Source organism: Ceratosolen solmsi, unplaced genomic scaffold (assembly GCF_000503995.2).
Source record: "Ceratosolen solmsi marchali unplaced genomic scaffold, CerSol_1.0 scaffold49, whole genome shotgun sequence".
Taxonomy (NCBI): domain Eukaryota; kingdom Metazoa; phylum Arthropoda; class Insecta; order Hymenoptera; family Agaonidae; genus Ceratosolen; species Ceratosolen solmsi.
In genome coordinates, this window is record NW_011948450.1 from 1,052,833 (window position 1) to 1,077,780 (window position 24,948).

General features: G+C 25.0%; 2 protein-coding genes across 6 annotated transcripts in view; one reads left to right on the plus strand and one right to left on the minus strand.

Annotated features, from left to right (window-relative positions):
• Window positions 1-24,948, minus strand: part of LOC105366567 (cytosolic carboxypeptidase 1) — a 67,332-nt gene that overhangs the window by 11,349 nt on the left and 31,035 nt on the right. Inside the window, exons 8-9 of the mRNA XM_011505060.1 lie at window positions 1,179-1,431; window positions 824-948 (exon numbers count right to left, since the gene is read on the minus strand). Of these exons, the coding sequence (XP_011503362.1) occupies window positions 824-948; window positions 1,179-1,431 (378 nt within the window). The remainder of the gene's footprint in view (window positions 1-823; window positions 949-1,178; window positions 1,432-24,948) is intronic.
• On the plus strand, window positions 11,126-23,289 carry nw (narrow). Of its 5 annotated transcripts, none has more exons than XM_011505037.1 (4): window positions 11,128-11,428; window positions 16,720-17,077; window positions 19,380-19,543; window positions 22,521-22,597. In XM_011505037.1, the coding sequence occupies exons 1-3, from the start codon at window positions 11,380-11,382 to the stop codon at window positions 19,537-19,539; spliced, it is 567 nt and encodes a 188-aa protein (XP_011503339.1). In that variant the 5' UTR covers window positions 11,128-11,379; the 3' UTR covers window positions 19,540-19,543; window positions 22,521-22,597. The 5 variants fall into 5 exon arrangements, with proteins under 5 accessions (XP_011503336.1, XP_011503339.1, XP_011503335.1 ...); XM_011505033.1 differs by having other exon boundaries at window positions 11,129-11,428; window positions 19,380-19,535; window positions 22,521-23,289; XM_011505034.1 differs by lacking the exon at window positions 19,380-19,543 and having other exon boundaries at window positions 11,126-11,428; window positions 22,521-23,289.

Here is a 24,948-nt window from a genome sequence, read left to right on the forward strand (position 1 = left end):
ACGACTCACTGAGAGTTTGAGTCTTGAGAGTGAGATAGTGAGTGAGTTTGTCTTGTGGCCATCTTTCTTAAATGTATTCCGCTGACCACGGCTTTCTTTTAGGAACCCTTACTGTTTTTGTGTATCCAATCGGAGCGCTTACGGCTTCGGTATCTCTACATGGAGCGTACATGGAGCACTCTATTAGCGCCTCTGGATGCAACGCCTTCAATCAGAAAGCTCAGTCATTTCTTGGCTGACCGGCCAAGAGGAGCTCCTGACTGAAGCGTCCTTGGAGCGCTTTTAGCGGCAGCGCCTTCAATCAGGAAGGGTAGTCTTCTCTTGCCTATCGTGCCGAAGGGAACCCCTGACCGAAGCGCCCTTGTTTGGCTTATCTAAGTGTTGCTAGATGTGACAACAGTAGCTGCTATTATGTAACGTTAGATTTTTAATTTTAGATGTACCGACTATTTTCAGATTCCTAATAAGTTGGATTTTCCCGAAGTATAACGACTTTTTTACATATGTTTAATGACACGTTTGCCAGATGTTTAATGAGCTGGGAAAGGTTTTCGCAAACTCGAACAGTATTTCAGAAATTTTTTGGTATTAGCAACGTTAACATTGACACTGAATAATTATATCCGATGAGATCAAATTATGTATACCCTTCAAGATGGCATATAATACAAATTGGATGCTACCATTACAAATATGCCTCTTTTAACATTTTTAGATCGTTCAAGTAGAATGAGAGACAGATCTACTATGAAAATTTTTTTTAATAGTTCTTAATATTACATAATAAATTAGTACGTTAATAAAATAATTTGTAATAACTAACCTGACAACACCAAATTCACGCCAAATAGCAACTCTTGCTGTCGATTCTTTTTTTTTTTCTACTTTAAAAGAACATAACGATAGTGCAAAAACTGGTGAATTCTTTCGCATAAGATGTGGCAATATCTAAAATATTTCAACAAAATAATTACGAATTCATAAATGTATAGTTCATAAATTAAAGAATAAAATTATAGAATTGTCTAATAAATTTTTAATATAATTTTGAATCTAATTTTTAGTTTAATTTTTAATCTTATTTTTTTACCACTTAAACATTTATATTTTTAAGATTAATAAAATTCTTAAAATTTTTTGACATATATTGTATGTATATAAATTTTGTTTATTCATACCATATATTGAAAAGATTCGTTTGATAATTTTTGATCAACAGAGTTCCAAGATTCGGAATTTGAACAACCAAAAAGAAATACGTTCTTTCTACGAGAATGTCCATGATAATCTACAAAAATGAATGGTGAAATCATTAAAATTCGATTGCAATATTCAAGTAAATTTTTTGTGTGGTAAATTGTTGGATGTCGATATCGTTTTGGGCTACTCCAACAGCGATTTAAATCTTCTTTTGTTAGACCGTATCGATTACTAAAAACAGATTTATTTAAAGTTATTCATTTTACGAATTTGTATTATTTTAATTATTTTAAAAAGTTCTATTTTCACGAACTATAATTATTATAAATATTTTGGAATCTAATTGTATTTGATATTATATAAACAGGAATGAAAATGAAAAAAATTAAATATGGCGTTCTTTCTCTCGCTCTCTCTCTCTCTCTCTCTCTCCCTATATATATATATATATATATATATATATATATATATATAGAATAATGTTTTAAAGTTCCATCTTAAGTTTAATATATAGACCTTTATATCTATTATTTGGTATGCATAAGTATATAAATATATATATATATATATATATATATATATATATATAGAGCGAGAGAGAGAGGGAGAATATACATATGGAGATATTACTATACTAATTAATTTAATATACTAATATATTTTACAAATATTTTCGTATCATTTTACATTCATCTTTCAAATTAAAATAAATATAGAACAGCATAATATATAATACTTATACAATAAGATATATTTTAATTTACTTCTTATATGTAACTGAAAGATTTACATTTATACCTACAAAATTAAAATATATAATAAATAGAAAATATCTATCGCACATTCTAATTTCATTTTACTATAATAATAAAGGTTGAGGAATGGATTTAAGTTAGATAAAATATATTTTACGCAATTTCTAATATTAAAATAGTTCTTTTTAATAGTAAATTGAATAGTAAAAGCTAAATCTTATAGGTATATATTCTTTTTAGAGGAATTAACTTATTATATTTTAAAATAAATACTTTTAACTTAAAAGTTGTACACTATAATATATGAATTAAAAAAAATTTTGTGTTTCAAAACGCACATGAATATTATAAAGAAAAGCAATTTTTTCTTATTGAAAAATACTAATTGAAAAATGAAATATAGAAAATAATGATCAATATTATTGTTCAAAGCTGTTCGATTTCCTGGTTCGAACTGCCAATGTTTCGATAGCATTATAATAAATTGGCGTCCACCCCAGCGGATGCTTGGGAAGGAGTTAAGTGGAAGGGCTGTAGAAATATGTAGAATGTGCAGACTTGGTTAATATATGGTTTATTAACAATTATATTAGTAATTATCTGTAATGACTTCTTATATGAGAGCATAGACCTTGTCGTTTCGCAATAATGCGATTACTTCTTGATGGTGACGATGTTTTTGCTGATTATGTAAGGAACAGCAATAGATTGTGCATGCTCCTTGGTAAGGGGTATGCCCCTTGTTGTATACATAACGCGAGGTCTGCTAATATTATAAAGATTAGCATGAAAATGCGTGCACTCCTGGTTAGGACGTGTGGCCCGAATGCTGATAAGAAATACCTTGATACTGCGCTTCTTGTAGTCGTATACTTTCTTGTAATGTTGTCAGCACCCTTGACTGCTTGTAAATTATAGTATACTTGATAGTTGAACATGTATTCCTTGTAATGGCTTCACTGCATTTAGCGTATCTGAGTGGCTAGCTTAAGGCTATAAACTCTGGCCGAATATCGTAGCTAAATAGTGTAGTGACTAATAAACTGACTGACTAAATTACAATGAGCGCTTACGTAGTGTGCTTTCTTTTATATCTGCGCGGTAGCTTACTTAGCTGGCAACAATGAATCGGTGTTGTTATGCGGGAATCTTACATGATGTGCGAGATTACAGATCTAGAAGTTTCGAGAACTCCAAGAAAAGCAAGGCTTTCGAAGTTTGGAAAATTCCAAACGACGTTACTATGCGAAGACTAGATAAACATTGTAGGACATTTAAAAGTAAGGCTTTGGAATATTCAAAAATTCTCGGAATCGAATGTTTACAAATTTTGATAGCTAGAAGTTTCATAATTTTCCGAGAGCCAAAGTCTCGGAAAACACTCCAATTCCGAACAATTATAGTAATTCATGCATTATTAATAGATCAGAATATAAAAAATCCGATATCAGAATATAAAGATATAAAAAATATATGATAAAAAGATATAAAAAGAAAGAATATTGTACAAAATGTAACTCGTCCGTCCGAATTGTTTTATCAACGCCGGTTCGAAGGATACAATTTGATGCCGTTTACAACTCAGAGACCGCGGGTGTTGTGTGGTAGCGATGAAAGGTCACAAGTGGAAGGGATATTATATAATAATACAATATAAATGTGACTGAAGTATTTACTTTTTATTCTATTATTTATTGTTGATAAGGTTGACTATTATTACTATTATTAATTATAGATTAACTCTTGGATTGAAGTAATGTGTTGCGGAGACAAACGTACAGTAATCTATGCAGCTTGATTGTTGAATACGAATGTCGAATGGCGCGAAGTTTCGTTCGTCGACACTAGCGTTGTTTGCATGAGCACGTGTATGGTTGAGGTTATGGATGCAGCGTAATGATTGAATTTTACCGCAGAGTGGCGTGAAGCTTGATTCGTCGACACTCGCACTGTGTGTTGCTTAATTTCATAAGCTTCCGAACTTGAACTAAGGTGAGGGTTGCTTAAAAGGGGGCGCCCTTTGGCGGGCGCGAACTTGACGACGCGTATTGGAATTTATTCTGCACTGTCGTTTTAAGAGGAGCTTCCTCTTCCTTAGTGCTTGTCGATGTAATACTCTGAATCTTAATGTATATGTAATTATTGTAGTAAAAATACTACTTATGAAGACTAATCATTGACTCGTCTCCGGACACTGATATGCGGATTGTTGTCGCTCCCTTTGAACATGTAAGAACGGTTTCTTGAACTGCATTAGTGGACATACGGGTTTATGTCGTCGTTCTTCTGGGACCTGTAACTACTCTTGCTTGAACGTGTTAATGGACAATCCGAAGAAGTGTAAGTCGTCGCTCCTTTTGAACATGTAACGACGGTTCTTGAACTGCGTTATGGACATACGATGTATGTCGTCGTTCCTCCAGGGCTTGTAACTACTGTTCCAGTAACAGTGTTAATGGACTTTCACTAAACTTAACTGAGTATGAAATATCTCAAGGGTATATACTATATTGAGGGAGTATTACTAAAAGAGAAATATCAAGAGTATACTAAGAAGGAAATATCAAGAGGAAATATCTACTAAGAAAGAGATATCAAGAGAGACACTTCAAGAGAGTAATATCAAGAGAATACTACTAAGAGAAAAACTATCAAGAGTGATGAGTATTGAAAATTGGGCCCCTTAAATAGATTTTCTGACTATGAATTTGACTCGAACCCCTTCCCTTATTTTTCGTCCAATCAGAGACTCCTCGGTTATAGTGCCAGGGCAGCGCCTCTTGTGGTTTCGGAGTTAATTAAGGGCCTAGTCGTCTTTTGGTCTTCATGACAAGCAGACCTCTCGTTGCTGCTGCCGCATGCGACAGCATGTATGCAGCGGAAAGGGGGGTATCGCTGACACATCTGGTGACAGCATTACAACTTGTTGACAGCGAGAAGGGGAAGAAAGGTCCGCTTGCAGTAATGCTTGAAGTAGTTACCGAGCGGAACGAAAATGTAGATGTCTAACTATGGGTTTTCCCGTGTTTATAGTATTGTTTTTCCAGATGTTTTATGACACTAATGCTTGATCATTTTGAGCAAGCAAAATTTGAAATCTAAATACAATTTTTACGATGTTACTTGCCAGATGTTTTATTGCATTGAGAAAAAAAGAAAAGGTCTCGCATTCTCGAACAAATATAAAAAATCATTCTTTATAAAAGTGAATTCTTAAAATACATAAGTGATATGTATGTATATATATATATATTAAATGATATTATCATGTGTGTTATATAATATATATATATATATATTTTTTATAGTATTATATAATATTATTACTTATATTACTTATATAATTAAAATCAATAATCAGTTCATTAATGAGTAAAATAGGACAAAAATTAAATATAAATCTACTAATTAACTTAAACATGATTACTTCAAACAGAATAATAGAAATAAAAATGGCGATTAATACGTAGAGAAAGAAAATTAAAAAGGTTTTAAATATTTTAAATTATTCGATATTATTATTTATAATATTTTAAATAAAATAAAATTAAATTAAATAGAATAATATAAAAAATTTATATATTGTAAGTATAGTAGATAGTATAGTAGATTAAAATAAAATAAGTGTTAAGTTTAAAACTGTTTAATCGCAATTATAAATAATCGAAAAAAATATAAATAAAGATCAAAATAGATTTGGAAATTCTATACAATATCATTAATATATCTAAACTGATTATTATAAAATAAATTTTATAATTTAATCTAATGGAGAGCATAAAAGAGAATTGTAAAGATATCATTATACTTACAACATTTTTTTAAAGATTTGATTTGAGTAAATTGATAACTCAAATTTTTAAATGATAAATAATGTAGCTACAATGATTTTCGAATTATAATTCAAAGACTATCAGATCATATGTTAATAAATAAATATGGGAGTTATAATTGAATACATTTTTAATTAATAGGTTATTCGAATTAAATAAATAGTTTCTGTAATAATTATAAAAGTGGTATGACAATATATAAAGGTAAATATACAATTTTTTATTAAACATAATTTGGACATAAACGTATGTGAAGCGTGTGAAAACTTTCATTCTTTTTATCTTAATATAATAAATCCATACTATCTGGGATCAGACTAAAAGCCTCCTTGTGATGGTGGATGGAGACTTGCTGGCAAGTGGAAGGGGCAATGCAATAATTCAATACTGCCTTTAGAGTGTAGTGTCTTTCCCTTTATTGAATATAATAAATATAATAAATAGTCAGTGATCTATGGATGTCGAAATGAATGTATGATGCAATGAATAGGTGAGAGTTTCTTCAATTAATATTAGTGACGATAATTCTGTAAGTGTATTCTTGATGGCCTGGAGCTTGATTCTCCTTCTCCTTATGAATTCGGAGTAGTAGTGGGAGACTCATGCTGGTAGGGGCAGCAGATTGTGGCAGCCTTAGCCGCTGGTGTAGGATAAGCGCTGTAGTGGTCTGGTGGTGGGAGGATGTCCGTGTGACATCACTACTTGACGGAGTGGGAGATTCACTCGTACCGTATGCCGTGATATAGATAGTTTGCGGTATTGGTGTATGTTAGTAGTGTGTTGCTGCTTACGTAGTTAACAGGAGCCGTGTATTAGTAAGACGTAAGAACGTGTGCAATAGCCTAGCTTACGTATGTGTTGGAGTCGATCTCAGTAGTATTGATAGGACGTAAGAGCGTGTGTAATAGCCTAGCTTACGTGCGTGTTGGAGTCGATTTCTAGAATGGCGATCTTGTCGTGATGAATGCTTGATTCAACTAGCAAGAGAGCAGTAATAAGAAACGAGCGTGGTGCGTTGCTTATGGAGGCGTGGGTTCCGGTATAGTTGTGGCATCGCTATTACTTCTTTAGGTTGCTTGCTTGCTATGGCTTCATAATGGCGATTGCAGGTTGAATAGCGAGCTCGATGTGAAGAGCGCGTGATTGGTACTAGCAAGTGCGATAACGTCAAGCGCAGCTCCTTAAATATCCTAAAACAAGCTTGCGGATCCGGTGACTACCGGATCACTCTTGCTGTACCGATTGTTAGAGTGACGTTACTAGAGTCTAGCCTTGGGAAGTTCGTCGGCCTTGTTAGTCGGAATTATAATGTAATATTCGAATATTTTGCGTAGTGCAGTTTCCCGATTTCACAGAATTGTGTTTATGACTCGGCGCGCAAATGTTTCTAAATAAGCACAGGTGTCTTTACCTCTCCCACTTTGTATACCGCTTAAAACTACTGTAATCCGTAACACATACAAAATATTAATTAAGATACTAATATTAAACAATATTAATATTAGTAATAAATTATTCATAATATAATAATAATAATAATATTCATAAATATTATACCAATAACAAATTTTAATAGAAAATATATTAACATTTAATAATAATTAAAGTATAGCTGGTGAAAGTGTTTATTCACAATTTTAAATCTAAGATTAAAAAAAATTGGTTTATAAAATTCTAACAAATAACACTTCTGGATGGAACTACCAGTGTTTCGATAGCTTTCATAATTTACCGCTCGCTCTAGCGGGAGAAAGGAAAAGTTCTAATGAAAGGTGTAGTATGTGCAAACTTCGTTAACATATGGTTTATTAACAGTTACATTTATAATAAGTAGGGTTCACTTCTTATAGAAGAGTGTAAAACTCTGTCTTATCTCAATGATAAGATTGCTCCTTGATTGTGACGATGTCGTGGCCTCTGTTAGTATTGTAAGGACTAGCAAAGATATTCTTACACTCCTGTGTAGCATGTGTGGCTTTGAAGTGTATACAATAAAGTGGCTTCTCCTAATATTGCCAAGAATTAGCAGTAATATGCTCACACCCTTATGTAGAACCCATATGTGTGGCTTTGAAGTGTATGTATGAACTTTCCTGGAGACTATACTTGTTGAGGCAGTGTAGTTTCTCGTCATGCAGTTAGCACCATTAACTGCTTCTAATTGTAGCATATTTGGCAATTAAATTGTGTGTCCCTTGGGGTGGCAGTATAGTTTTCTCTTAATGCAGTCAACACCCTTGACTGATTGTACGTGTGGCAAACTTGGTAATTGCACTTGTGTCTTCTTAGATGGCTTCATTGTGTGATATAACTGGTGTATGGCCGAAAACAGCTGAATAACGTAATGACTTCTAACTGTTGACCGACTGATACACAATGGGCCTATAAGCCTGTTGAATACGCGCACGAAAACTGAAGGCTTGATCGTTCCGTGGCGGCTCTGCTGAGATATACTGACCGTTCCATGGCGGTTCTGCTGAAGCAGACCGTGATCCGTGCCATGGCTTTTTCACTTAGAGGGTTCATTGCTAGATCGGTTCACTGTGGTCGGTTCAGTGCCAGAGAGCGAGGCTTACCGCGTGCTTGCCTTATATACCCACGCGGCAGCTTACAAAGCTGGCAAGAAAGCATCGTTGTTGCTGCACTGCGATCTTACATTATATTATTTCCAGAAAAAATATTCTACTAATATTTCTTGATTTCTTTATATGAAATAAACGAAATATTTTTAAATTTTTAATTAATCCTGAGTTTAAACTTATAACATTCTGGAAATAATGTATTATGTTATATTATAAATGTTTATAAATATAAGTATTATCAATGTTCAATGTTTTTATAATACTCAGTTTTGGTTAATTTTATTTATATTTATTTTATTATTAAAGATTCAACAATTTTTAAATAATTATGATATTAACTTAGATGTAACAATAAAGACTATATAAATGTTTTATGAAAAATTATATTAATAAAAAAGTGTAGATTGAAATATTATTAATCCTTATTAAAATATAGAAAATTCTTTGTTGATATGTAAACTTAACACTTGTAACTATTATTTATTATTTACTAGCTTTTTAGATAGTTTATAAACAAATAATTAAAAATTTAATTTACTAAGGAAATACTTTAATTATATATATTTAACGAATAGCGTTTTCAAGATTTAGTAATTTGTTTTTTAAATGAAATCATTTATCAATCAAATCTATATATGATAAACATATTTTATTAAAATTAAAATATTTTATAGAAAGTAAATATTTTCTTATAACATTTATTTTTATTTTTGAGAAATAATAAATATATTATAAATTTGAAGTTTATAAATTTATTTGAGTTCATAATACAATTTTTATTTTGAACAAATTGAAGGAATAGTTATATAGCAATATAATTAATAGTAATATTAATTAGAAAATTAATATTTTAGTGACATTATCATAGAATTTTAAACATCAAATATTATAAAAATAATTTCGAGTAAAGATTATAATAATGGTTTGGAGTAAAGAAACCTTTTTAAATAGTACAATACTGTTCGAGATTGTGAGAAAAGTTTCTTGCCACGACTTCCCACAGTCGTTGGACATTCAAAACGGTCAATACATCTGGAAAACACTCGTGAATAGTTATTTTATTTATTCTCGCATATCAAAAAACGTGCTCATGATTTTCCGGTGCAGTTAAACGATCTTGTTGTTTACTGCCAAGGACGAGGCGATTCTTAAAAAGTGTCAGATGTACGTAAACTATCGAGTACAAAACATTCCCTAAATTTCACTGCAAACCAAAACCTCGCACGCACAACAACAGGCAATCGACATACGTGCGCATTCGACATATTAAGACAATGCTTACATTGTTCTCAACTACGTTGAATCTTGTCGATCGCGCTAGCCAATCGGACACGCCTCTATAGGACCCCTCATAACGCTAAGTCCCTGAGAAGGAAAAGACGACCAATAGTAGATGTTCCCCACCTTCAGACACTTTTCACCCGATTTACATACGTTGTTATATTCAATCATATATATGTTTACAATTATCTTTTATGATTTCAATATTTCAAAATACATAAAGATGTTTTCATTTATAAGCTGAAGTAACAAGTATCAGTATTATATGAGAAATCGACTTAGCTAACTTTAGTTACGTTCGAAGTCCTTTTTCAATAAGTTTCCTCGTGGTATTATTTTAATTTTCATAATTGTGTAATACACTAAATAAAAGATATCTTTTGAGTTCCTTACAAATTTTAATTTATGTAAATATATAAGAATGAAATACCTTTTACACTTTACAATATGAATCTATTTCCTTCGATATCATTCATTTAAATTTGTTTGAAAATATTATTTTTTTAAAATGTATATAAAATAAATAAATTGATATATATTGAAATTGTGTATATTCTCATTGGATTTTTTAAAGATATAATCAAATACTTTTGTTATATGATAATTATATCCTTAATAACATTTACTTTTAATATTAAATAAAAGTTATTTAATTAAAGGTATTATATTTAAAGTTTACATTTACTTTTTTTATATCCATTGATAATTATGTTATTCATAACAAAAATTAATTAAATAATAATATTGAATCATTTGCATATCTGTTATATAATGGAAAACTGGATAGTTATGTTACTAATATAAAATATACAATCTAGTCGCCTTCTGGATATGAAATGTACAATATATTTGTCTTATTATTAATATAAAATGTACCATGTAATCATCTTGTTATTAATATGAAATATATAAAAACTAAACGAAACATTTATATAAAATTTTTAGAATATATAATATAAAATGATAATATTTTAAAAATTTAATTTAATTTATAGTATTAATTTTAAATAATAAATAAGTTGAATGAAATTTATTAATAGTAATTTTGTCGAGACGATTATTGATAATTTCTTCAAATGTATCATTAACTATATTATCTATTTTCAGAACATTTATCAACAGAATTGAGAATTAAAAATTTTTTTATTAGTATATATACTACCAAATTAATATATTTATACAATTCCAAATTAAGTTGCAATAAAAATTATATTAAAAATATTTATATAATTATGAAAATTATTTATATAACAAAAATCCTGTATTATTCATTTAATTTTGCAGAACATTTAGTAAAATGAAATTAGTGTAATGAAATTTTTTATTTTTAATGTAATTATAATTTATTACTAAAATAATGGGTTAATTATATGATCATTTACATATTTAATCCAGTTTTTTACAATTATATTTTTTATTCTATTCTATAAAGTAATAATTTCAAATACCTTCAAAATTTAGGTACAATATAGTATATTTGAAGTATCTTTAAGCTGTATATGATGTTAAATCCCCTCTTCAAGGTTTTGGTTAGACTCTTAAAGAAGCCCCAACCACGTTATGAGATCAGTTTGAATATACAACCCAACACGGACGTCCGGTAAAGTGTGTGCTTTGAAAAGCAAGCAGTTAAGAAACGGAAATTACCGATCACTACTTCATATATAGGCAATATCTAATCATTTTGATAAATTATTTACTTTTTGTACCAGCTTACATTATTACAGTATGAAGATTTCTTTAATGCTGTTTTTCGTTAGTGTGTTTTATGTATCAGGTTGTTATGTTTTTCTGCTTTTTACTTTTCATTATAGGTTGTAGATTAAGTAAATGAATTAATATAATTGTAGAATTTTCTTTTTTTATTTATTTATTTTATAATTAAACAACATTAAATGGATTTACGGATTAATGTATAGTTAAATTACTTATTATATTAATATATTATGAAAATTATTAAATATTAAATTACAGCAATAGAAAATCTATCTTTTAAATATGCATAATAAAATGTATTCAAATAGTTCTAGTAAACAAGTGACTTAATTACATAATAATTATTCAAATATATATTTGAAATATAGAAAACAGTTTAGCTAGAACCTTAATTTAGTGTGCATTATTGAAATACAAATTCAATAAAAAATAAATAAATATCGTATTAGATTTATTCAAAATAGTTTAAAAAATTTACTTATATTAGAAAATAATATCATTAATATTATTTTACTGTTATATATTTATAATATTTGATAAAAGAAAATGTGATAAATTTAGAAAAAATTTATATTAATAAATTTTCAAAATATAAAAATTTTTAATATAACATAATAAAATTTAAATATCTAATTTTTTACAATAGTAGAAAATTTGTATTTTTAAGTGTTTCCATAGAATATTTAATATTTAACAATATTTTTATAGTCAGAAAATAGTATAATAATATTATAACACTATATTGACATTTTAATATTATAATAATCAATGTTCCTTATAATATTTATAATGTGTATTTTGCCAATGGATCAGAAAAAAATATATACATAAACAACTTATAAAAATATAAAATACGTAATAATTAATTAAAATTAATTAAATAAATAAAACATTCAATTTTATATATAATATAAAATTAAAACTTCATTTTAATGTAAATCATATAATATGGATATTAGTGCAATAAGTACTTTTTGCCTATTAAAGTAATTACAATAATTAAAATATATTTAAACGATTTAATAAAAAATTATTATTAAATAAAAATTAAACATTTTTACCTTCAAAATATTAAACTACTGAAATATGTTTTAATATTATATCAAAATTTAATATGTGGATCGTAATGTATCACTGGAATATAATCCAAAATATTATGTAGCTATCATTCGTCATTAAATATATTCATTCATAAATGATTCAATAAAATTATCTTAATAATTGTAATATTATTTGTCAAAAGTTTAATTAAAACTTTTCCATAAGTTTCTGAGTTTGAAAAATATTATTTAATGTTGATATATATTTATAGTTATTTATTAATATGCATATACACGTGTGTATGTGTGAGCGTACGAGTGTGTTTAGAGAGAGAGATAGAGAATTTATTTTATTTTTACTGAAGTGCTATGAAAAGAAATAATAGAAATATTTTAATTGATAATGGGGTAAAAATACTCATGATTGCAGGTATTGCGGTAGTTATCTTTTATAACAAGAAAATTACTATACCTTTATAAATGAATATAAAATGTTAGTTTTAATAAATTAATAATAAATATATTTGGCATTGGATAAATCTTACGTATACATGTTTCTTACATAATATATTTTTTGAACTCCTACAATTTTCTATATAATATTAATACAAGTAAACGATATGTATTTTGTACAATATAGTTTATTTACATTTATATATTTATTATTTTCTATAAAAGAATAACGTCGAATATTTCAATACAAGATCAATGAAAATTATTAATATTCTATAATATTTAAAATATTTTTATTTTAATTATTATACATTTTATGTATAATTTACTTTTAACTTAATGTAATAATTAAAATTCAGTGCATAAATTTAATAAGTTATAACGGATGCATAGAATATATAAGTATATAAAAATAGTATGTAGTATATCAATCTTTTAGTATATATTATACAATTAATATTTTGCACTGCATAATATTATATGCAAATATTATGCATATATTTTATATATAATATTAAGTTAAACTGTATTTAAAAATTAAATATTTTTAAAATTATAATTATAGACGTTAATATTATAATAATTATTATTATGTATTATAATGGTAAGGAAAAAATTAAATTATTATTAATATAATAATTTATAAAATGATTCTATATATTTATTTTCTACTTTTTGATTATCCAACATTTAAATGTATTGTAGATAGTAATCAATATTGAAGTTAATATTATTACATGATTGATTGCGATTCTTGTCTGCGTGTAATATTATTAGTATTGAAATCTGAAGAGAAGATAGTATATACACAAACGTATGGGAATGTAGATTGTAGCATATTTCTCTTCCTTTAAAAAGAGAAAGAACATACTAGTCATTTCATGTACGACGCTCCCAGACGTCTCAAGGTCTTCAGGTCATTTACCACTTGTATTAACAGGTCTTTCTGATATTTTACGATGTCTTTTTGATCAATTATAAAAATTTTACATTTTAAAATAGATAATGATTTACATTAAAAATATATAATAATTACTATATCAAATAAAATAAATAAATAATAAATGAATTTCAGTTCTTAACTTTTATATTTTATAATATTAAAAAAGAAAAAAATCAGTTTTCTGTATTTTAGACTGAAAATATTACATAGAAAAAATATAGTAATTTGATATGTATTTATTATTATATAATTCTTTTTATTATTTCATTAATAGAATATATTAAAATATAATATTTACGTTCATTTTTAAACATAAATATTTTTTTATTTTTTTTAAATGTTTTGATTAAATTATATATAATTTGAAATAATTGTGGTATTATTTTTATTTTAATAATTTAAAAACTTTTTAAAAAGTATGATCTATACTAAAAATATTTTCATAAAATATTTTTGTCATAAATAATACATATAATCTATATTGCAATTCTTTTAAATGAATCAATGCTTAATTGATCAGATTGATATTATTAAGCTCCACATAAATATATATATTTTGGAATATATTTTTTATTTTTATATGTCTTATTGTTATCTAGTCTTGGAGTTATTATCACTATTCTTAATTTTATTATAATAATTTATAGGTAATAACTCTAATACAAATTAAAAAATAAAAAAATAAGATAAGATTTTATTAAAGTGTATTAATCATTAAGTTTGAATATAATTATAACTACTTATAACTTGTAACTACGATTTTTTCTTGATAGTATTTATATCTACTAGTGATCTGAAATTTCGTGTTTTTCTAATCGATTATAGTGTTAAATAAAAAACTTTTTTTAACGAAAATATATAATTCTTTAGTTAAGTGAAAGTTGAACTTGTTTAATTATAATAAAAACATTGTAAATATAAATAGATTCATCATAGCTTCTAAAATATATTATGTATGGGTTACATTAATTGAAAATTTCTTTCTAAAAATGAAAAAAGGTTCTTTTAATTTTAGTAATTCAATATTTCATAACATCGAATTGGCATCCATTTTGAAAATAATATATCATTTTGAAAATTCTTTCACAATTTAAGTTATGAAGTATTAGTTACATAATAATAAATGGTCCGGGGGACGTGCAATTCTGGATTTACTTCAATATTGCACTCTAAATATCCTATATTTTATTATTTTATATATTTATTATGTAAATTTCTTATTCATACATTCACATTTAATTGGCATTAGTTTTAAATATTATGTGATATATTGTTTAAATGTAACGTAAATACAATGTTATATAATTATATATATGTAATTTCATATTTTCAAATTCATTTTTATAAAAACATAAAACTGATAATACTTGATTTTGAAAATTTATTATTACAATTTCATAAATTACATTTTATATACGCAATAAACTATACAAATTGAAACAACTTAATAAATTTTAGCAGTGATAAAAACTGATTGTTTTAAATTTTCAAGATAATTTATTAAAATTATTTGAAAATATATTTTACTAAGTTGTAACAAATTGCTTAAATATATATTTAATTTTTGAGAGCTATCTATACGAGTATAAATCTTATAATCGGTAATCTTTATCTTATATTTTCTCTAATAAATAATAATAATTTTATATTTTATCTTATAATGTGTCATATTTATGTAATTTTTAAATACATTTAAACATTTTGTTACACTAGATAGCTAGTATTGATTTTGATAATATAGTAAATTTTAACATTAAAAATTTCATTTATTATTGATGAATTATTATGAATTTTTAATTAAAGAAATTATTTAATTACAAAGCAAATCATTTTAGGATTTTACATATTTAAAAATTATTTTGTTCTAAATTTTATTAAGTTAATTATTAATTTTCTTCATCCGTAATATTTACAACTAATTTTATATACCATAAACCATATTATTATTGGCAAGAAAAATATTATGTGTCATGAGGTTATGAATATTATTAAAATAAAATATCTTAATTTTTATAAAAATAATGTTCTATGCAATAATATTTATTATATAATCTATCAATATTATGTAAATAATTCCGAAGAAATATAATAAAAATATATTTGTAAGATTTAATGGAAATTATATTTTAAATGATTATTTTATAGAAACAAATGTTTAAAACTATTAATGCTTAAATTCATAACTTATTTTATGATTAATGTCGATTCATAAAAGTTATTAAGAAATTTTAATGTAGTTGAGAGAATGAAATAATAAATACTAAAGTAAAAAATAAAACAAAACAAAAATTTTATTTTTCTAAATATTTTTTAGTAACCATAAGTATATAAATGCAATCATTAAGGTTAATGATCTTATGAATGGATAATATATTATACAATGTGAGACAATGCTTACATTTAAGAACGTATGTAATGATATAGAAATTTATTCTTGTTATTCATGTATTTGTTCTAAGATAGGTTTTTCATAATGAAGATAGACAAAAGAAATATAGTATCATAAGAAATTGAAAGGAGATCCATTACCAATTAGAGATTTTATAATTTTAAATATGTATAATTTTAAGTATTTGTATAATTAATAATTCTTATATTTTATATTATAAAAATTGAAAATACATTATATCCCCGTTCATTTCAAACCAAAATTATGGAAAGATTTAATATTTAAAATTAAAATATATTAAAATTTAATTTTTAATATTGTATTTACATATATATAAATATGTATATATATATATTTCGTTATTAAAAAACTATCTTTCTAAACATGATTTTATAAGATAATATAATTAATAATATTAATACTAATAAAACAATTTAATAAATGTCAATATCTAATACGTTATTTGTTAATAGTTTTGCAAGTAAAGATATTAACTTATTTAGGGTTTTAATTTTCTTTTTTTGCAGCACAAAGAATTACGACAATACAATTAGATGGTGTCCAGTACTTCATTTCACGCATGAATCCATATAGTCCTGAATTAAATTACTTCTTAGCATATCAATATTGTCGCTCACTTGGACTACAACTTGTTTCTTTTGAAACAAGAGAAAAAGCTGATATCATGACACAGTATCTTAAAAATGCCGGTTACATGAAATACGATTTCTGGACTTCTGGGAACAATCTGGGAACTGATATGTTCCTTTGGATGAGTACTGGATTACCATTTAATACCACATTTGATTATATGTTAAAATCAACTGGAAATAAACACGTTGATGTACCACCAGGCACTGAGCCGCAACGAGTTGCACGCGAAAGGTTTAATATATATTTTTCAAGTTACTTTATTTTTTATTTTACTTTTGCTATTTTTACTATTATTGATATTATGAAATAACAAACGTTAAATTTATATTTAACTATTTTAAATTAATAAATGTTAATAGTAAATCTTATATAAATTTATTGATAAAAATATTTATTCTATAATTCATTATTTCGATAAATAAAAAATATATACCATTTAATTTTCATAAGTACGTGTAAATAAAAGTTAATTTAAGTTTAATTAAAATGTTTAAATGAATAAATAAAAAAAAACATTTTCAATAATTTCAGTATAATTACAATATAATTTTAAATATTAGAGTAGTTAACGTATCAACTACTTCAGATACTTACCTCTGAAATTACCTATTATTCGTGTCCTCGATCCATTACTTATTCGCATTATTTAGTTCGCATTAATTAATATTTATTTACATATAATTTTAAAATCTTTAATATTATTTTTAGAAGAAAATATAATTAAAAATATTTAATATACATAATACTTTTATTATTTTAATTGCATTTTGCTTTGATTAATAGTAAAATTTGCTTTTATAAATTATTATTGATATTAGAAAAACTTACTTTGAGCAGTTTTTCTATTAAATTTATTTTCGTTGATATATTTTATAAATTTAAAAAGTATTAAGAATTAAGAAAGTAAATTAAGAAATTTTCCTATTTTAATGAAAGTTTGAGATAAATTATGATAAATTCATTAATTTTTTTTATAATTAATCTTTAGATAAATAAGTATTATCAATACAATTATATTAAATTTTATTCATATTTAATTTAATTAGTAAGAGACATTGAAATTTTTTCGTTTAAATTAATTAGAATAATATATGTTACAAATATTGTTTCATATATATTTAATTAAAATTTATTTTTTCTAGATAGTCTGTAATTACTGTAGTACAGTCTATGTATTAATTTATGTATGACTTAAACTATGCAATTTTTTTTATTAAATATTAAACATTTAATATTTTATCCTAACCTAGTATTTATATTTTATAAACAGAATTATAAATTAAAACAGCTTTAGAATTTTTATTATACTATAAAAAATATGAGCTTTACCAATTGCGTATGTATTATATAATTAATATATTCCCTGAAAAGTCCATGTTTTTGTTTTACTTTTCGAGAAAATTATTTGAAAATTGTTCGGGAATAAAAATAGATTTGTCAAGAGAAAAGATTACAAAATTAATATATAAAATAATTTCATATATTTTATGAATGTTTAGTGATTTGATATTTTTAAATAGCCAAAGTTAAATAACAAAAATAAAAATAACAAATATAAATGTTCTTGGAAGTTTAATACAGAAATACTAACAATTATAAGCAAATTTACATGAATATAAATGAAAAGGCAGTACAAAATTAAATCGCATTAGATGAAAAAGTAATTAATTATATCTGAGAATAAGAGATAAAATTATTTTATGACTAATTATATAAATGTAGTATAAAAACATGTAAGAAAATAATTAAACAAATATGTTTACAATTTCAATAAAATAGATAATAATAAACAAATACAATATAATTCTATGATAATAATTATAATATATAAACCATGAACAATGTAATAGTAAAATAATTACTATCATTAAATATGACAATATACACGAGCGTTTAAAAAAACTGGTTCTATTTAATAGTATATATGTTATATATCAGATCCTTTTTAAATTTTGTTATTTACAATATAAGTTGAGTGAAAATATAATCTAAAAAATACAGTTTTTCGCATTTGTGAAGATCCTATACAACCGAAAATTTTAATTTGAAAATTTGTCCATATAAAATAAATAATCATTTAATATATTTCAAAATTGCGTAAGTAATGAAGATAAGTATTCTCAAATTATTTTATTTCAAATTTTGTATGATTTTTAAAGTGATATAATAACGAGTAAATTTGAATCAAATTTACATTTATCTTTTATAATATAAGAATTATTTTTTCTTAATATAAGAAGCATATTGGATATTATTTAAATTATAAATCTGCCTAGATCAATGAAATTCATATAGTGATTATATATACTATTTTACCAAACAAATGAAATAAGTAAATTATGAATTTAAAATTTCTTTACTTTTACTTTATTTAAAATAACTTAACAAATTTATAATAATGTAATAATCAACTTGACACGTATTATACATTCTTAGTTAAGACATATATATATAAGAATCATATAATAAATCATATAATAAATATAATAACACATATATAAGTATAAAAAATATTTATAATTTTTTTAAATAGCTTGGATAATGGAAGCAATGAAGGCTGTGTTACAATGGCATCTCCAAGTTTAACGTGGAAGGCTATGGATTGTATGCTAGTTAAGGATTTCATTTGTGAACAGACGCGATGCTATTATTACAATTATGGGAGTATTCCTGTTTCGGCTACACAGGGGTAAGGAGGTGAGCCTATTTAACCACGCGTACACACAAATCAAAATACAACATAACACGGTTAATTTATTGTATATGGTTTTTATATTATACTTAATAATTTTTGACATAGAAAAGTAAAACTATTAAATTTAAATGTCTAATTTATAATTTAAGAATTAATTTATGAATTTCGTCAACTCAACAGAAAAGTAGTATAAATACTATTTATGTGTCTCCTTTAATGACTAGTCAAATAAAATTATTTAAGATGTATATTTATTTAATATTTTCTTTTTAACTAAAAAACTTTATAATTATGTTTATACCCAAATATTAAATTTCAGTCATTTTTTGTATAAAATTTTTCAGCATTAACTTCAACATTTCCTTCGCTTTTTCTTTTTGTTAACAAAGAATTATATAAAAAACTTTTAAAAAATTAGAAAGAAAAAGAATTAATCAAAAAGTATTTATAATTTCAAGTTTAGTTATTGTATTTAAATAAACAATTATTAATTGAACAAATATTAATACAAATAATTAATAAAATAAAAATAAAAATTCATAAAATAACAGTATTTTTATAAAAATTAAAATTTATATGTATTTAGATTATGTTACATGTCTTCGATCTACTATAATACTTTATAGTATATAATAATTATAAGCGATTTCCCTGCTTAATCAATGTATACAGCAATATTTGTTATGATTTTGATCCGCTTTAAGTATATAGACTCGTATTCAAAAGTTAGTTTCTGGCTGGAACTACAAAATTCAATAGTTCCGTTTATTAGTCTCTCGCCGTAGCGATGCTTAGGAAAGGACACATGAGATACGGTTGTAAATATGTAGTGTGTAACTTCGTTTTAAAACATCGTTTATTCTGTTTTATTAACAAATACAGTATTGTAGTACTATGTTCACTTCTTGTGGGAGAGAGGGAATTATTCTATTACAATTATGCGATAGCTTCTTGGTAATGGTGGCGATGTTGTTGATGATGTTATGGGGATCAGCAATGGATTTTCTATATTCCCTGAAGGGGAATAGGGCTTGTTGGGTTCTATGCTAACGTTGTAAAGGTCAGCAAGAAGAGTCGACCATGCTTATCAGGTGAGAATGGGAAGGTGGTAGTGCAAGACTATTTTTTAGAACAGCAGTCACCCTTGACGCATTGTTGTTTGTGTGCACTGCAGAAGTGAACGAGCGTTCCTTGCAATGGCTACGTTGAGAGAGGGTGTGTTGCGTGACCTTCTCCTTGTTGTAGACTCGGTGTGATAGCGTGGTTTGGGTGTAGATGACTGGCTAGAATGAGTGACTGATACCGTGAACTTTATGACTACCAACACTACGTAATGAATGACTGCTTTATGTTAACTACGTGGAGTCTTGTCGCCCGCTTTCTTAGGTATCGGCGCGGCAGTTAGCTCTAGTTCGAAACAAATTTTCGGCTAGTCGAGAATTCGGCGAAAGCAACGTTATCGTTGGAGGCCAAGCAGGCTTCGGAAACGATCGGGAATCCAATCTTTTGGCTACTCGAGAATTCGACGAAAGCGAAGCCTTGGAAGATTCGACACTTCAATCGACGTTGTTATGAGAAAGCTAAGCAGCCTTGTAGAATGTTCAAGAATTCTGTCTTTGGATAATTGAGAAATCAATGTGAGAGAATGTAAACATTCCGAGAACCAAAGGCCTCGAATAAAATGCTTTAATTCCGAACATCTCGGTAAATAATAAAAAGAAGAAATTAGAAATGAAATCTGGAAATATTATATTGCTGTATTTAATTAATAAAAAATTATAGTATATTCACGATTAACTTAGGAATTAAATATAATAATATTAATTTACATAGCAACCCATACAATTGGTATACGTATAACTAAATAATGTATAGACATAATTTTCATTGGCTGAAAAATTAATTAATATCTCATGTAAATGTCAAAGACTTATAATTTTATAATATATTTATAATATTAAAGACTTATGTATTTATCTATTTTCGAAAGTTATTTAAGAACTCAGTTATAAATACAATATTACAGTTTTACACATTATTTACTAAATTATTTTTAATTATAATTGACGGAAAGTCTATATAGATTATATTATTTTTTATAATAATAACGATTTATGCATTTTTGTCTAGATCGATATATTTCATAAATTATAATATAATTTAATACTTGAGAGCAATTTTATATTTCAACGAGACCAAATAAGTTTTACAAGAGTATATACAGTAAACATTAATAATTTAATGGTTTTCTTCTTCAGATAATTTTCTAGAATAAATAATACAAATTGTTATATTCCTTTGATAAAAATTAACTGATATATAAAACTTAATCACAGTCAATGATTAATAAAGGTGGTGACAAAAATATAATTATTACCCACAGACTAAATTCATAATTTAATTACTTTTATAAATACAAAGTTGCGCACTTATTTCTGTATAATAAAAGATTTGATTTTTTCATGCGTTTGTCCTTTTTTCTGTCATATATATAAAAAGTGATAAATTATGGATATTATACGAATAAAAATAAATTCCATACGAATATTTTTCAAATAACTAAATGTTCTATCATTTGTTAAACAATATAATTGTTAGTATATTTTAGTAAAAAATTACAGAATATAAATTAAGAAACTAAAATATTTGTGTAATTTTGTGTATAACATGTTCAAATATTTTTTCAATTGCTCATAAGATTTGCAAAGAATAATAATTATTAATATGGACATACATATAACAAACAATCTCTGTCCGTATATTTACATTAACTTCAACTCGTAGTGTAAATGAATTATTCATGCTGCATTTATTATATTTTTGCTCATAATTTGTTTTAACAGTACAATGCTTACATTTTATTATACAGTCTATTATAAACTGAATACATAAATACATATACACTAATTAAAAATACCGAAAAAAATATATTTAAGAAATTTTAATCAAGTATAACTAAATATTTTCTGTTTGAAACAGAAATCGCAGACTTTATTTCAACAACTCAACAATGACTACAATTTCGACAATGACAGCAACGATGAGCACAACAAAAGCAACTGGCTCTATACCAACCGATTATGATATCTTTAAACACAATGAAACAAAGAAAACTCCTACATTTGAACAAGATTTTCCTGAAAAGTTAACTGAGGTTTCTACCTCTACAGAAAAGATTTTTTCCCAAATGCATCTAGATGAGGTTCATAATAAAAATTTAATTTTAAAAATGTTGGTGACTGAAAATTTAAAAAACAATAGTCGTCCAATTCATCTTCCTCATATTACCAGTCTCTTCACCGAGAGTTCGGTAAGCAATGACAACGTTTTTGCAGGTCTACAGACTCATGAGATTCGCTCAATAGTACGAACATCAATACCAACTAAACAAATGATAACTAAATCTCAGCCAGAACAAGAAACGGAGTCGACTAATAATACATTTGAAGATAATTATACAATTGGACCGTATGATTCAAATAATCAAGACTATCAGTCAGATCAATCAGAATTAATGTTATTTCAAAAGAATCAACAACAATATTCTCAGAAGAATTTTGATGATGATTCAAGCACAATTTTACCAGAGGCTGAACCATCTTATAGGTATAATATTAAGGTGCGCAACTATGGAAAAGTATTAGATCCTTTATTCAACTAATTTGTTGTCAATGTACTAGCTACATAATATATGTACAATGACAATACATGATAATACTATTTAAAATTGTGAATTACAATAAATATGTAAATTAAAATATGTATAAGTTAGCCATTAAAATTATTAATATTTCTAATAAAATTCTTATTAATACTTTTGAAAATTAAATAAGTCATTTGCTATTCATTATTTAAATAAATATAATATAAATTTATATTAAATATATTTTTCAACATTATTTATCCAATTTTATTAATATTATTCTTTTGTTTTAATTATCAATAAAATATAAAATAATCATAAGTCCACAATACAGAAACTATAATTATCTATCCACATTACAAAAACAAATTTAATAAAAGTACTCAATATAAATGTAAATAATAATAATAATTACTATATTAGTACAATTATATATTCTAATATTTTTTAATATAACTTTTCAAAGTTAATCAACAATTATTAAAAAAAAATCTAAAATAAAAAATTTAATTAATATACATATATATATTATTTAATAAATAGTGTATTTAAATATTTTATTTTTCAATTGAATATTTAATAACAGAATTATATTTATAAACCTTTTAAAAATCTACATATTTATAAATAATATCTTTTAATACATTCTGAGTTTTGTGTTAATTCATAAAAGGTAAATATTAGAATAGATAATTGTTTTTCTTAAAAATTTTTTAAAAAATATTTTATATTCTTAAATACCGTATATAGTTGTTTAAACAGTAAATACGAAAAATAGAGCGACCAATAATTATTAAAATATATATATGTAGCTGGAATTATTTTTTTTATTATAAAAACATTTTATGAAAAATATTATATAATGTACAGTGCTTACAAAAAATTAGAATGTTTATATTAGATTTTACATAAACTATCATCATTTCACATCCACTTGGAAAAAATGTTTCGAATTTTGCTTCAGCATTAATAAATTTTGTTGACTTGATTCCTTCTATTCGTCATGATGGTAGCTATTTTATTTATATTTTTTATATTCATTCAAATAAAAAAAAACAAATATAACAATCCTTTTTTTAGTAACTAAAAGATCAAATTTAAATCATACTAAATTTTATAAACAATAAAAATGAAATTAGTTAGGAGCTTAGACAAGCATTTGAAATAAAAAAAACGAGAATATCGTATATTTTCGATTAATTTTATTGATATATTAGAATATTTTCAAGTTATTTCTGATTGTAAATGTAAAATGTGAAATATTTGTTTAGATAAAATGTAATTATTATCATTAAAATATCATTATTGTGATAGACATGTTTTAATAACTTTATTGATATGGTAATCCTGATTTATAGCTATATCCAAGATATTCATACTTTTCAAAGTGATATTTCTAATATTTAGATTTAAAAAATTTCTTTAAATTACTATGATTATATTAAATAAATTATATGAAATAAATTTTTTATTTTCTAAATGATTAATGTTCATGACCAAATAATGATTACTTCAAACTAACAAACAGATATTTATAATTTTTATATTCAAATAATTTCTATAAATTACATCGATTATTTTAAATAAATTTTATAAAATAAATTTATTTTATAAATAAAATTTTCTAAATAATGATTTCTTCATTGATTCACGTGAAATGTAATATTAACTAATAAATAAGGTAAGAAAAGATAATTCGTAACGTATTTAATTTAAAAAGTTAATTATTTAAAAATCCTTAATAATCTTTTTTTTTAAAAATCC